A 13613-nucleotide genomic window follows, 5' to 3' on the forward strand; every position below is an offset into this window, starting at 1 on the left:
ATTAAAATATTATTTTTCTATTGTATAATTAATTAAATAAAAATATTATTTTTATTATTCAATATTATTAATTGGAATAGTAATAATTTTTAATTTTAATTAATTATATGAAAATATAAAAATATTTTTTTATATTTTTAGTTTAATTAATAATATTGAATAATAAAAATAATAATTTTTTTATTTTTATTAATTAATTATACAATATAAAAATAATATTTTAATATTAAAAAAATAATTAAATAATTATACTTTTTTATTAATTAGTCTAATTTGAACATAAATCAAAACTTATGGGTTAAATTAGATTAAAAATTAAAAATAAACTAAATTGAATCTCCTAAATAAGTACAAGAGGTAATTTGAATCTTATTTTAAAAATTTTTATTTCATGCTAATTTTGTATTCCTGGAAGAAGAATAAAAGAATAGTAAAGTGACAATAAACTTCTTTGCTATTGTCGTTCTTTTTCTTGAGGCTTAATTTTCTGTTTCTTATGCATCAAATCATATTATATATAATTAATTACGAGTTAATCATTCTTCTTGTCATCTAAAACTTGGAATCTAAAAATAATTAATAAAAATTCCAAGGAAATTTCTCCTAAACATTGGGCACCTTGTCTTCCAATCTTTCTGTTAGAGAACTCCGAAAGAATGAGTAAAGCTTCTCAACCACTTGTTTGGCATTTTTCCTTTTCTATAATTATTTTATTCATGGTTTACTTGTTCATCCTTTAATCACCAAACACAAGCATTTGCAACCATAAAAAATATTCCCTTTTAAATAAAAAATAAAATAAATTTTTATTATTTAAGTATGCCGTTACGGTATCTCAACGGTCCTATGCTCCAAAATGTACACGCTCCTTTGTCTTTATTCTTTTTTTTTCTATTTTTTTAAATTTACGCGCCTAAATGATTCCACAGCGGCATCAACGGCTTTTCCCACCTCGGGATTGACCCGACGATGAAGAAAACGACGACGTTGATGAAGCCGACGAAATACTTCCGGAACCACCGTTGTTCCCAAAGAACAAATCCGACAAGTAATTCCCCAAATCATCAGGGGTAAATTTGACATGACTTATGCTTCCAATTTCCCTCCTTACTACCTCACGATACTTGTCGTGAAACTCCCGATATACCAGCACCAGCTTCTTCGCCGCCGATACTTTAATCTCGTCTCTTAATTTAGCGTCCGGCACCACCCACGAACTTTGCTTCTTGTATGCCTCCTCGAAAGCGGAGTTAAATCTCTTGAAACACTCTGCCGCTTCGTGAATCGTCATCCCCGACGCTAAATTCTCTGGCAACGAAGAGAAAACCTTGCTCCACACCATGCGCTCGTAATTCAGTGCGTACTGTTTCACCTTAGCCTCGTGTTTCGTGATCCAGTCATCGCCGATAAGGAATTTTAAGCTTGATTTTTGGACTTTGTTAACCACGTATTGGAGATTATTAGCAAGAAACAGATATGATAGAGACACGTCCTTGTAAAGCTCAGCCTTGCCGTCGAGTTTGCAGAGTAAAACGAGGATGAGCCAAGCAAACCGTACAGAAATCGCCGAGGATGTGCCATCTTCGGGCTCGGGGCTTCCAAAATAAGATTCTGGCAAAGGAGATGACATCGTTAATGGCCAATCGGCGACTATATCGGATAGGATACCGCCGTAATCGGCTAAGAAAGCAATGTAGTTCATTACATAACGCGTAAGCGGGTGGACCCCCCCTCCAGGAACTAGCTTTTTGGAATTTTCTTTCGAAATAGCCGATTCGAAGTCCGTTAGCATAGTACGCACAGCCTCGCCGAGCCGGATTAGGGAGCTAACGGCCTGTGAACGGACGGTGGAGGTTGAGTCAAAGTTGAAAATGGACTCAATCTCTGGCCAGAGATCAGCGATTGCTTCGTAGAGGTCGAGAGTGCGAAACATTTTCTCTGGAGTTTTCTTGCACTTGGCTACACTTTCCGGGAATCCAAACAGGGTCAAGGCGCCTTCTCTTGTTATATCGGCAAAGCAAGACTCTTTTATCGCAACAGAAGCAGAGAAGACATTGTCACAGAGAATCCTCTCTCCATTGAACAACGTTTTAACCGCCACCTTCACTGCATTTAACCAGCTCTTGATTTTCAATTCCAGTACCTCCCAATCCATCTTCTGAATCTGCGAGAAATTCAATCTCTCCACTCCAAGATGATAGAGAGCCTCATCAACAATCGATTTTCGAACAATTTTATAAATTTTGACGCACTCTTTTCCATAACCAGAACCAATCATGCAATCAGCAATCGCCTTCAAATCCGCCATGGCTGCCAAAGAGATTCGCTCCACTTCAGAAACAGAGTCACCATGTCGTGAGGACTCATCCTCGGATTCATCTTCAAAATCTGAAACACTGGACCTGGACGCTCTAGAAGAGTGAGTAGACACTGATTCCGGGTCAAGATAGTCTCGGTTAGACTTCAAGATTTGGTAGAACTCCTTCTCGAGTCGTTTCATAGCAATTTGCATAAGATTTTGAGCTCGGACGAGCTTTTCAGAGGCAGAGTTTTCAGTGACGTAATATTGCATTGCAGACTGTAGTTGTTTGATAGAGTTGAGGTATTGCTTGGCTTCTTGGCGATTGTCAGTGAAAAGAGAAGCGATGGAGCAGTAGTTGGTATTGGAATCAGAATCCCATTTGTAAATAAGTATATTGGCATTGTCTATGTTCTCATCCACTAATGTATCAGAGAAGGTATGGCGATGCGGTTGTGATCGCATTGGAGAAGATGAAGTAGACGGATTGAAGAATACCGTCCTCATACCTTTTCTAGGCATATAGAGCTTCAAGATTAAAGTAATTTAATTTGATGAATATTTTAGAGAGGGAGGAGAGAGAGAGAGAGAGAGAGAGAGAAGGGAAGTTGAGTGAGACAGAATACTAATGGTTTGTGCGGAGGAGGTGTGGGGTGTGGCGCATTTATAGAGGAAGAGAGGGAGAAGGTAAGTTTGAAAAGAGACGGATAGTTTTGACTGTCGGGAGAGTGCACGCGGTTGCCTTGTTTGTCTGTTCCGGCTGCAGGTTTTTCCAAGGTGTTCAGTTCACATTTTGGAGACAGTTAATGACACTTAAATAAATAAATTAAAATATTTAATAAAATTAAAAAAATAAAATTAATAATTAATAAATAAATAATATGATATCTATTGATTATAATTTATATTAATTTTATTTTTAAAGTTATTTTTTATTAGATAATAGTTAAATTATTTTATTTTTTATTTTGATTATATTTTTTATTTAATTTAAAAATTAATATTATTAATATTATTTTTTTTATAATTTTAACAATTTAATTAACACATTTTAATTTTATTAAAATATTTTTATTAATAATATAAAATATAAAATATTTATTTATATTTAAAAATTTAAAATTAATTATAAATTTTTTCTTTATTAGCAATAATAATTATTTTATTATTTTACTGGTATTTTTAAAACTATTTAATTATTTTTTAAAAATATTTAATTATTTTTTATTTTAATAATAAAATAAATAATATAATATAATAAATTAATAATTATATATTTATTTTAATAATATAATAAATAATATAATATATTAATTTTATAATTATATATTTAATTTAATAATAAAATAAATAATATAATAAATTTATAATTTTATATTTATTTTAATAATAAAATAAATTATATGATATATATATTTATTAGTTATTTCACGTATCAACAGTAATAATTAAACATAATTTTATCAAACACTTAACATAAATTAACTATCAGTCATCAACTAACAATAACAGCTATTAACTAAAAGTTATTATTTATATTCAATAGTTAAATCAAACAGAAACTTATTAATTTAAATAAGAATAATTAAGTGGGGTAATTAGTCAAATAATTTTTTGCCTTTTTTTTTTTTACCAAGAAGTTCTTTACTTCTGTATGAAGATTCTTAGTTTTTTTTTTATATAAAAAATAAGAAAAATATTAAAATGCTTTATTTAATATTAAAATATGAAAAATATTAAATTGGAGTAATGATTTTGGTTTTTTTTTATTAATATTTAAAAAAATGAAATAATTTTTTTGATATGATATTTATTGAGTGTCACTCTCATTTTAATTATATTTTTCATGTTTGTAAACACTAACATAAAATATGTTTTATGGAAAGACTGATCTTTTGTGCTTTCATTGAATAGTAAAAAGAAAATTTAATGTTTCTGTTTTGCATGTGAGAGTAGAAGACCAGTTCTAAATACAAATTTAATCCACTTAAAAAGACTCTTTCTCATGCCTTAAATTTTCATATATTTTTTTAATTTTTATTAGACCAAATTTGAAGCTCCTAAACATATATATATATATTTGTTAAAGTGATTAAATTAATAATTTAGTAATCAACTGTTAATTTTATAATATAATAAATTATAACCCTTTATTCAATTCTTGTATTCTTTGTTCCTTTGTCTAACAATTTTTCAGATGTGAGACCAGCAATTGATGTGGTGTAACGTTGCCGTTGTAATGTTTTGAATACTTCTACGCCAAGCATCCCCATGTTTTGGAAACATTAATCATAATGTATAGTAATAATAATGACAATTAATGAGTCTTAATGTCAAATTAAGGTTCAAGATACATAAATAAGAAAAATTTTAATTAATTAAGCAATATTCTATATATTTCTTATTTAGACTCGGTCCAGACTTAAAGCACAGGATATATGATGAGGTTTGAAATAATAAATTTAAATTATAAATTTATAATAGACTGATCTAAGTAAAAATTTTTATGTAATTAAAGAAAAGTTCATTTCAGATTTAAGTCGATTAATTGGACATTGGTGCCCATTGTTTTGTGTTTGGAAGCATATTGATTATGATTAACCAAGTCAATTTAACTACAAGTCAGTATTGGAGAAAGGTGAAAATAATATATGTTGTTCTAGAAATGTCCTATTGTAATTGTCCACCCCAAACACAACTCATGCCTTTACTTGTTTGAATCTCATTCATTTTATGCCAATGGTTCCCACCAAAGCCTACAGTTTGACAATTACAATGCAAGTCTAGGAGCCCATGTATTCATACTCTATTTCAATTCTACAAATTTATGCTAATTTCTTTTAGATGAAACCTTCATTTCTCTTTTTGAATAATTTCATTTTAGAGAATTTGAATAACTCAATTCATATTCATCTAATTCAGTTTGTTTATTTAATTATAAGGTCATATTTAACAACAGCTTTTAAAGTCATGTTTAATATTTTAATTATGATAAAAAAAAAATGATATCATTGATTTTATATTTAACAGCTAATTCTATTTGTACCGAAACTTCTACTTTAAATCATTATATAAATAGCTAATCATTAATAATTAATATTTAACGGTTAGTGAAATAATCGATAACTTTAACGGTTAACTACTATTAAAACAGCTAATGTTATCGGATAGACCTTAAATTTTATACTTTCAATACAACCGTATCTTTATTTTAATATTTGAGTATGAGGAGATTAATTAGAATAATTACAAATTTAATAAGCAATTATGTGATTAATATAGTATAGTACACTGAGTGATTACCGAGGAAGGTTCTTATGCCCCGTAGAATTGCTGAGTTGATTAGGTCAAAATCTAATATAATACATTATATGATCATTGACATGCTGGGTAATGCTCTCTAATCAGTCTTTTTAAGTTAGTTAATTTTATTCTTTAAACAATTATTTAGTTTTCTTGAGAAGATGGACCGTATTGTGATTATGAAGAAAAGTATTTTGTAAAAACAACAGTGAAATCTTATTCGTAAATTAAATGACATGAGAAGAGATGTCATTAGATAGTGATTAATTTCTTGATCTATAGGCATTAGCATGATAAAGAAATCTTAATTATAAAATTGAAATATATATATATATATATATATATATATATATATATATATATATATATATATATTCTATGGTCTGTCCGCAACCCCTTAGATGCCAAAGGCGTCCTTGGAGTAATCTCATAGTTTTTATGGGGTGAAGATGATGGGTCAATCTATAGATTTTTTTTTTTTGTTTTACGGCATTTCACTAAAGGGTTGAAGGGAGATAGCATATCAAACTGTTCGCAAAAGCCAACTTGATCATCTTCCCTAAGGATCCTAAATAAGGGAACAACCATAGGATGATCGACTTATATGTTAAGCTGAGCATTCGATTCAAATCGTATTAAATTGAATTGTAAAAAAAGAATTGAATCGAATCGCTCTAATTCGGTTTGGTTTGGTTTGAATCGATTGATTTTTAATCTTTGATGGATTTTTTATTTGTATTTGATTTTCAAGTTATTTAGTTTGATTTTACTTTAATTTGAACCTAATAATTATTAATCAATGAAATTAAATAATATATATATATATATACATATAATACATAAATAAAAATAAAATAATTTAAAAATCAATAAAGTAATTCGATATAATTTAGTTCGATTCAATTGATTTTTTTTTAAATCAAATCAAATCAAAATAATAAAAAATTTTAAAATTCAAAATCGAATTGAATCGAATTATCTTAAAAATCAAATTGAATTATTAAATTAGAGTAATTCAATTTAATTTATTGAGTCAAATTAAATAATACTCACTCATACTCATATGCGGTGGCTATAATTATCAATATAAATAATAAATTAAATTTAAATATCCATTTTTGGTGCCCTAATTTAAATTAGATTTATCTAATAACTTCTTTTATTAGATTATTTCCTTCTCAATTTTAAGAAATAAGGGGGATGGAGGGATGTGGTATTATCATTAATTTTTTTTTTATAAGGGATGAGAAGTGAAGACACTCTCAAATGAGTAATATATTTTTAATTACTAAATAAATCAAGTTAGATTAAAAAAAATAATTCATTTTAACATGTAAAATTAACTCAAAATATCTTTAACTATCAATATACAATAGGAGATTTAAAAGGGAAAAGTAAAACTTCTCATGGTGTATGCTGTAGTAATCAGTAATATTAAAAAAATAAAATAATTCTTTATAAATTATTTTTTTTATTAATATTTAAAATAATATTTTTCTTTTAAAAATAATTTTAACCCTTAATCGGGAAAGGCTTTGTGAGCGTTGCCGTTGGTAGCAGCGGTAATTAACAAATCCCCAACGCTTTATTGAATAAACATTGCATTATTTTTATATATATTTAACAATTTTTCTTCTTGACATAAATCAATGTGTATCAACACATGATTACCACGTGACGTCAACCAATAGGCAGCCGGCCATTCCAAACATTTAGAATCCATAAATAACAAAAAAAAAAATAAAAAAAAGAGCAAATAATTCGATGTGAAAAGAACTGAAAATAAAATAATATAAGAGATGGAGAAAAAATAATAATAATTAGTGAGAAAGTAATAATATCTAACTGTTGTACTGAAAATACAAATCCATCTATATATTTTTTTCTTAGAGAAAAATATTAACCATTATCTTTTTTTATTTAAATGCTTAATAAAAATATTTAAAATTTTCATATCCTTTTCTATTTTTGTTTTATATTTTTAAATAAAAAATAAATTATCATATTAAATATTAACCTTTTAAATAAAAGTTTTCAAATTTCAATTATTAAAATCATACTAAAATAAAAAAAAATATCAAAATTTTTTTTATTATTCATCATATTATATATCTATAAAAATTAGTGTTTTTAATTAAATTTCAGTTAGATTAGAAAGAAAATGAATTATTTGTTAAAAATTAAAAAAATATATCTATTTAAATAATTATTCAATAAAAATTATTTATAAAATTTAAAAAATAATTTTTAATAACCATTTATTATATTTAAAGTCTAGAAATTTTGATAACGATATATCAAAATATCATGGAATATGTTTTTTTTTTTTTTTTTACTTTGTTTTTCGTTCAATTAGTATAAGACTATTTTATCGTTCTATTAGTATTTGACTATGTCAATTCATTTAAATAATAATAAATAATAATATATTATATAATTAATTAAAAATTTTATTATAAATAAAATTTTATAATATGATTATCAAAATATAAAAATATATATTAAATTATATTATTAAAATAAATATAATAAATAATTTATACACTGCATGAACAAAACGACTAGTATTATAATAAATTGAGGAAAAATAGTAATGGTTTCATAACGAAACAATTCATGCATGTTATAAAGGGCTAATTATTAGGTGCACCTGGTGCACTAAAAAATAGTGCTCCCTCTCTCATAGAAAGTGGGTCATTTCTAACTCTCATAGAAAGTGAGTCATTCCTATTATATAGGAAGTGGGTCTCACATGATTGTGAGAGAAGGTGTATGTGTACCGATTACACCTAATAATTCTTCATTATAAAAATCTTTGCACATTATATAATAGTTATGTCCGGGTGTGTGTATGTATATGCTTTAATCTCAAAATGGTTTGAATTGTCTATATTGATTTATTTTTGCCATTCAACTTTATTTAAGATCAATGCAATATTTTTTCATTGTATTACAAATAAAGTAATATCATAAAGAAACAAGAGAGAGTTATAGAAAGAAGATAACATATAAAGAGATATAGTTATGGGAGAGAGTGTATGTGTGTGTTTTAGACGTTAACTTATATGGAATGAGAGAGAGAGAGAGAGTAAAAGAACATAGAGAGCAATAGGTAGATAGCAACAGGGGAAGAGAGTAATAGTACATGAAATGAAAAGAAAGAGATATATAATAACAGGGGAGAGAGAAAGAGTAATATAAAATATATAGAGAGATAAAGCAACAATACATGAAGAAAGAGAAATTTTTAATTAGATAGATCTATCATGGATCCAAGATATAAATATATAAAATTTATATTTTTAATATGTAAGTCTTATTATTTATCCTGTGTCTTGGATTCATAATAAATCTAATCTAAGTAAAAAAAATTTCATGAAAAAAAAAAGTATAGATAGCAATATGAGAAAAAAAAAAAAAGAGAATCGAAAATAAAATAATAAAAGAGATAGAGAAAAAGTAATAGTAATTTGTGAGAAAGAAATATATATATATATAAGAGAGAAACAAATAAAGGGAGTAATAATACATGTAGAGAAAGCGATATAAAGCGATAAGAAAGATAAACACAGAAAGATATAATAATAGTACATAGAGCCAAAGAGATAAATGGTGATAGGAGGGACAAAATAGATATTTCATACAATATGTTTTAAATTTTTAAAACTCTATGTAAATTTTATTTATTATTTTAATTTATCAAAGTTCACATTATGCTAAACAACATCTCTACTATATAAAAATACACAAAAATTATTTTTGTACTTTAATGTAATATTTTAATCTTCATAATGTAATATTAATTTACAGATTAGAAATATACAATTGATTGATAATTAATATGAAAATATATGAAAACTTAAAACAATAACACATTTTTATATAGTTTAATGGAAAACTAGTGCTATAATTTTTTTTTTTTAAGTTCTAAGGTTTGAATCCTAACAAAATCATTGACATTATATCATATGATATTGAGTTAGTAACTGCTATTCAATATCTACCTTATTAATTAAACAAATTTATTTAGTAGGCTTTCAATGGATTGAGTTAAATAAAATTTATTTTTTATATTATAAGAATTCAAATTTTTATTAAAAAGGGAGTATTATTTTTTTATGCATGAGATTGAGGTCATTCCACAAATTCTTAATTATTATTATTATTATTATTATTATTATTATTATTGTGAAACAAATTAATAAGACAATCCATGCCAAAAGCCTCTTAAATATTTCTTAATTGTCAATAGGAAGGACATGTGAATCATATGCATGAATTTTTAATTTCCCCTGTATTTTTTTTTCCTTCTTATTTGTATTCAACCAATTAAATGGGATTCTTATTCTCAATTTTTAAAAAAATGAATTAATAAGAATTGTAAATGTATGGAATGTAATCTTCTATATTGACACAAGCATTAACTCTGACTTAATCTATATATGTTTTCTTAATTACTCAAGTTTTCTCTCATAATTTGTTTGATTCCATTGTCTCATACACCACTGAGAATAAGGGAGACTCAGTTAACTTACCATCATTATAAATTATATATAGAATAGTTAATTAATTAATTAATTAATAATTACTCTATTTATCAAAACCTTCCTTCAATCATCAAATTAATAAAATGACTGTTTATTATTTTATTTAGATTATATTTTCTATAGGTTGATAATTAGTTCATGTTTAATATGATTACTAATTAAGACTTTATTTGTTTTACAGAAAATAACTTATATATAAAAAAATATATTTCATAAAAATTATTTTTTTAAAAATATTTTTCACGAAAATATTTTTATTATTTGATTATAATGTTAAATTAATGGTATATATTTATATCATATATTTATAAGTGTTTTTATATTTTTAATAATGTCAAAATTCAAAAAATAGTTTTATCTTAAAAAAAATTATTTTTCTTAAAAATAATTTAAATTTTTCTTTGATTAAAAAAATATTTTTTATTGATAATTTTTGAGTGCTTCAAATGTTAAAAATGTAAAAAATAATTTTCACAAAACAAGCCAGTAGAAAATATATAGCTGAATAAATGATAATTACTAACAAGAACAAGAAATACTACCACAACAATTGCTTAATTAATTATTTATGGATCCACGTCAATTTCAGAGAAAATTTTCTTTTCTTTTTAATGAATATATCAATTTTTAATCTCATAACCCATAAGTCTTGATTGGAATATATAATAAATTTAATAAAAATAAATAAACTATTATAGTAAAACCATTATATATACATTACTTTCAATAAATAGAAATTAAAATTAATATATTTATTGAAATTTTATAAATATAAAGTATAAAAGTAATTATTAATTCACATATATATGATAATGTATGAAATAAAATAAGAAAGAAATATTTTGAGGAAGAACAAAATAATCAAATTTCTATATTACAATATGAATGGAGAAAAATAGAATCAACTTGTCAAAGTGAATGGATCTAATTTAATGCGTTTCTATCAAACACAGAGGGAAGAATATATACATGCTGTACATTCCCAGAAGAAATTAGAAATTTCTGAAGAAATTAGAAATTTCTAAGTGTGCATGCGACGCAAGAGAAAAATGATGCAGATAATATTGGCATTTTGTGGCCTAAATAGCAATTATAAATGACACGTACCGCGTAAGCCTAAGGTGTGCAGGTGAAAAGTAACCCAAATGGGTCATCCTAATGTTGACAATACGTTTATGATTTGGCCTATGTAGGTTTCAATTCTTCAAATTTGCAGAGTTGATCATGACATTTGATGTAACTCCCGTGTGTGTGTGAATGCTTTTGCTAATATAATTGTGACATGTTTGTTCCAATGGGAAACTGATCAACAACGTAAAGCTTCGAAGTTGATTCAAGGTAATGAGAATCTTCCAAGCAGTTAGTTTCTTGTTGCTGTCAAGAGCTTTGTTGAGGGATTGAGATATTCTTGACTCATTAGGCTACTTCTTTTTCTTGTTGCTACGCGTTATTTGCAGCAGATTCTATAGCTTCGTTTGTTTAAAGGAAAGTGGATAGAAAATATAAATTTGGTTGTATCTAATATGAAGTTGTTCAAACTAATACGAGAACGGGTTTAATAATCGTTAGATCAAATATTTATACTAAAATATGTGTAGAATTAATTAAAATGCATATAGAGAGTGTATAAATCTAAATGTAAAAATTTAATTTAATAATTGATAAGCTCATTCTTATGTAAGTTCGAGCTCTCTATGAACACATCCTATAAATTTTTCTGATCTATATTCAGTCCATTATGAATCTAAAATACAATATATACTCTCAACACTAAGATTATATAATAAGAGTTCAAGAGTGAAAATAAAATTTATAAATTCATTTCCTATATGTTGTAATTAATTAGAGTAACCAAACAAACAATAGAATGGAAAATAATTTTTTTCCTTTTTTTTATTATTTAATTTCCTTTTCATTTTTATTACACGATTAAAAAACCAAATAAAGGGGTTGGTTTCTTAGTTATTTTATAACAGTTGTGGAATTGCTTATATCCATTCTCGTGTTGATTAATTAGGTTCTCTTGAGTTTTACTTCATGTAAAAATAAGAGAAGAAAGACATGTTAAGGAGTATTTATTTATTGAAAATTAGAGTAATTTTTTGAAAATATTTTTTAAAAAAATTAAAAAATAAAATTTTGCATTAAGTGTGTCAATTTTCAAAATATAAAATTGAAAAATTAATTTTTAATTTTTAAAATTTAATTAAATTTGAAATAATGACTTGTCTATAATTAAAATAATTGTTTTATAATTAAAACTGAATAATTATTTAAGAAATTATTTATTTACAATAATAAAAATTAATCATATTAGTATAAAATAAATGAATACACAAATTAAAAAATTTTAATTATAAAATAGAAATTTAATTTTTTTTGTAATGATATATTTTTTTTTTGTTTATGAAAGATATGAACAATACTTTTAATGTTTTGAATTAAAAAACTTATTTTTATTGACAAATAAACACAATTTTCACTTTTTATTTATTTTCTATGAAAAATAAAAATAAAAATAATTTAAAAAAATAAAAATTTAAAATAAAAAATTATTTTCCACAAATAAACATGTTACAATTGGAAGAAGGCAACTTTATCAAGGACGTGAAACTTTAATCTTTTGGTAGGCATACTGCATAGCGCAGTGTTGCAGTCAATTAGCGCGTTTGACTTCGGATCGAAAGGTTGTGGGTTTGATTCCCACAGTGATCGGTTGCAGCTAATAAATTCCTTTTCTGGGCCTGTTTGGTTGTAGAAATAAGGAAAGTACTTGCTTTTTATTGGTTTGGGTTAGGGCCCACATTTAGGCCTCTTGAGCTTTCAGTTGTCTTCAATCTTTAGGCCTTTGGGCTGCTCCATTTTTAAGGTTTATTATTATTATTATTAAAACATATCATTCACTTGAGCTCATCTCCTTATCTATTTATTTTAAAATTATTAATATTTGTGTAAAAAAAAGACTATCTCTTCAGTTATATAACTCATCAGTTGTAATCAACCTACTGTGCTCCGTTGAATTCAAATATTAGATTTATTATTATTTTAAAATCAACTTAATAGTTTTCAATTTTTAAATGGAGTTATATACATCAAATTAATACCATGATGAAGATTGGTGGTAATGAATTTAAGAGAATTTATAAAAACTTTTAGTATATAAAAAGCTTACATCTTGGAAAATCCATGGTCTTAGCACCTTTAAAAGCATAGAATTTCTTGAGTTTGAAATTGATAAGAAGACGAAGGAGAGACAACTGAAAAGTAGTGTGCTTTAATCCTAAGCAGGGTATCTAATAATTTAATTAATTTTCTTGTATATAAGAAGGGATGGCAACGGATTGAATTTTTACGGATACTTGATTCAATCGAACCCTAATAGGACGAGTTTCGATGGTATATAATCGGGTTTGAGACGGGTTTGGGTTTGAAATTTAATACGCATAACAGGTTCATATCGAATT

General features: G+C 25.6%; 1 protein-coding gene across 1 annotated transcript; it reads right to left on the reverse strand.

Moving 5' to 3' along the window:
- Positions 1 to 780: 780 nt before the first annotated feature.
- LOC110652974 (exocyst complex component EXO70H1) lies at positions 781 to 2944 on the reverse strand. The gene has a single exon (XM_021808596.2). The coding sequence runs from the start codon at positions 2819 to 2821 to the stop codon at positions 935 to 937; it is 1887 nt and encodes a 628-aa protein (XP_021664288.2). The 5' UTR covers positions 2822 to 2944; the 3' UTR covers positions 781 to 934.
- Between the last annotated feature and the right edge of the window lie 10669 nt (positions 2945 to 13613).

This window comes from Hevea brasiliensis, chromosome 6, assembly GCF_030052815.1.
Source record: "Hevea brasiliensis isolate MT/VB/25A 57/8 chromosome 6, ASM3005281v1, whole genome shotgun sequence".
NCBI lineage: Eukaryota > Viridiplantae > Streptophyta > Magnoliopsida > Malpighiales > Euphorbiaceae > Hevea > Hevea brasiliensis.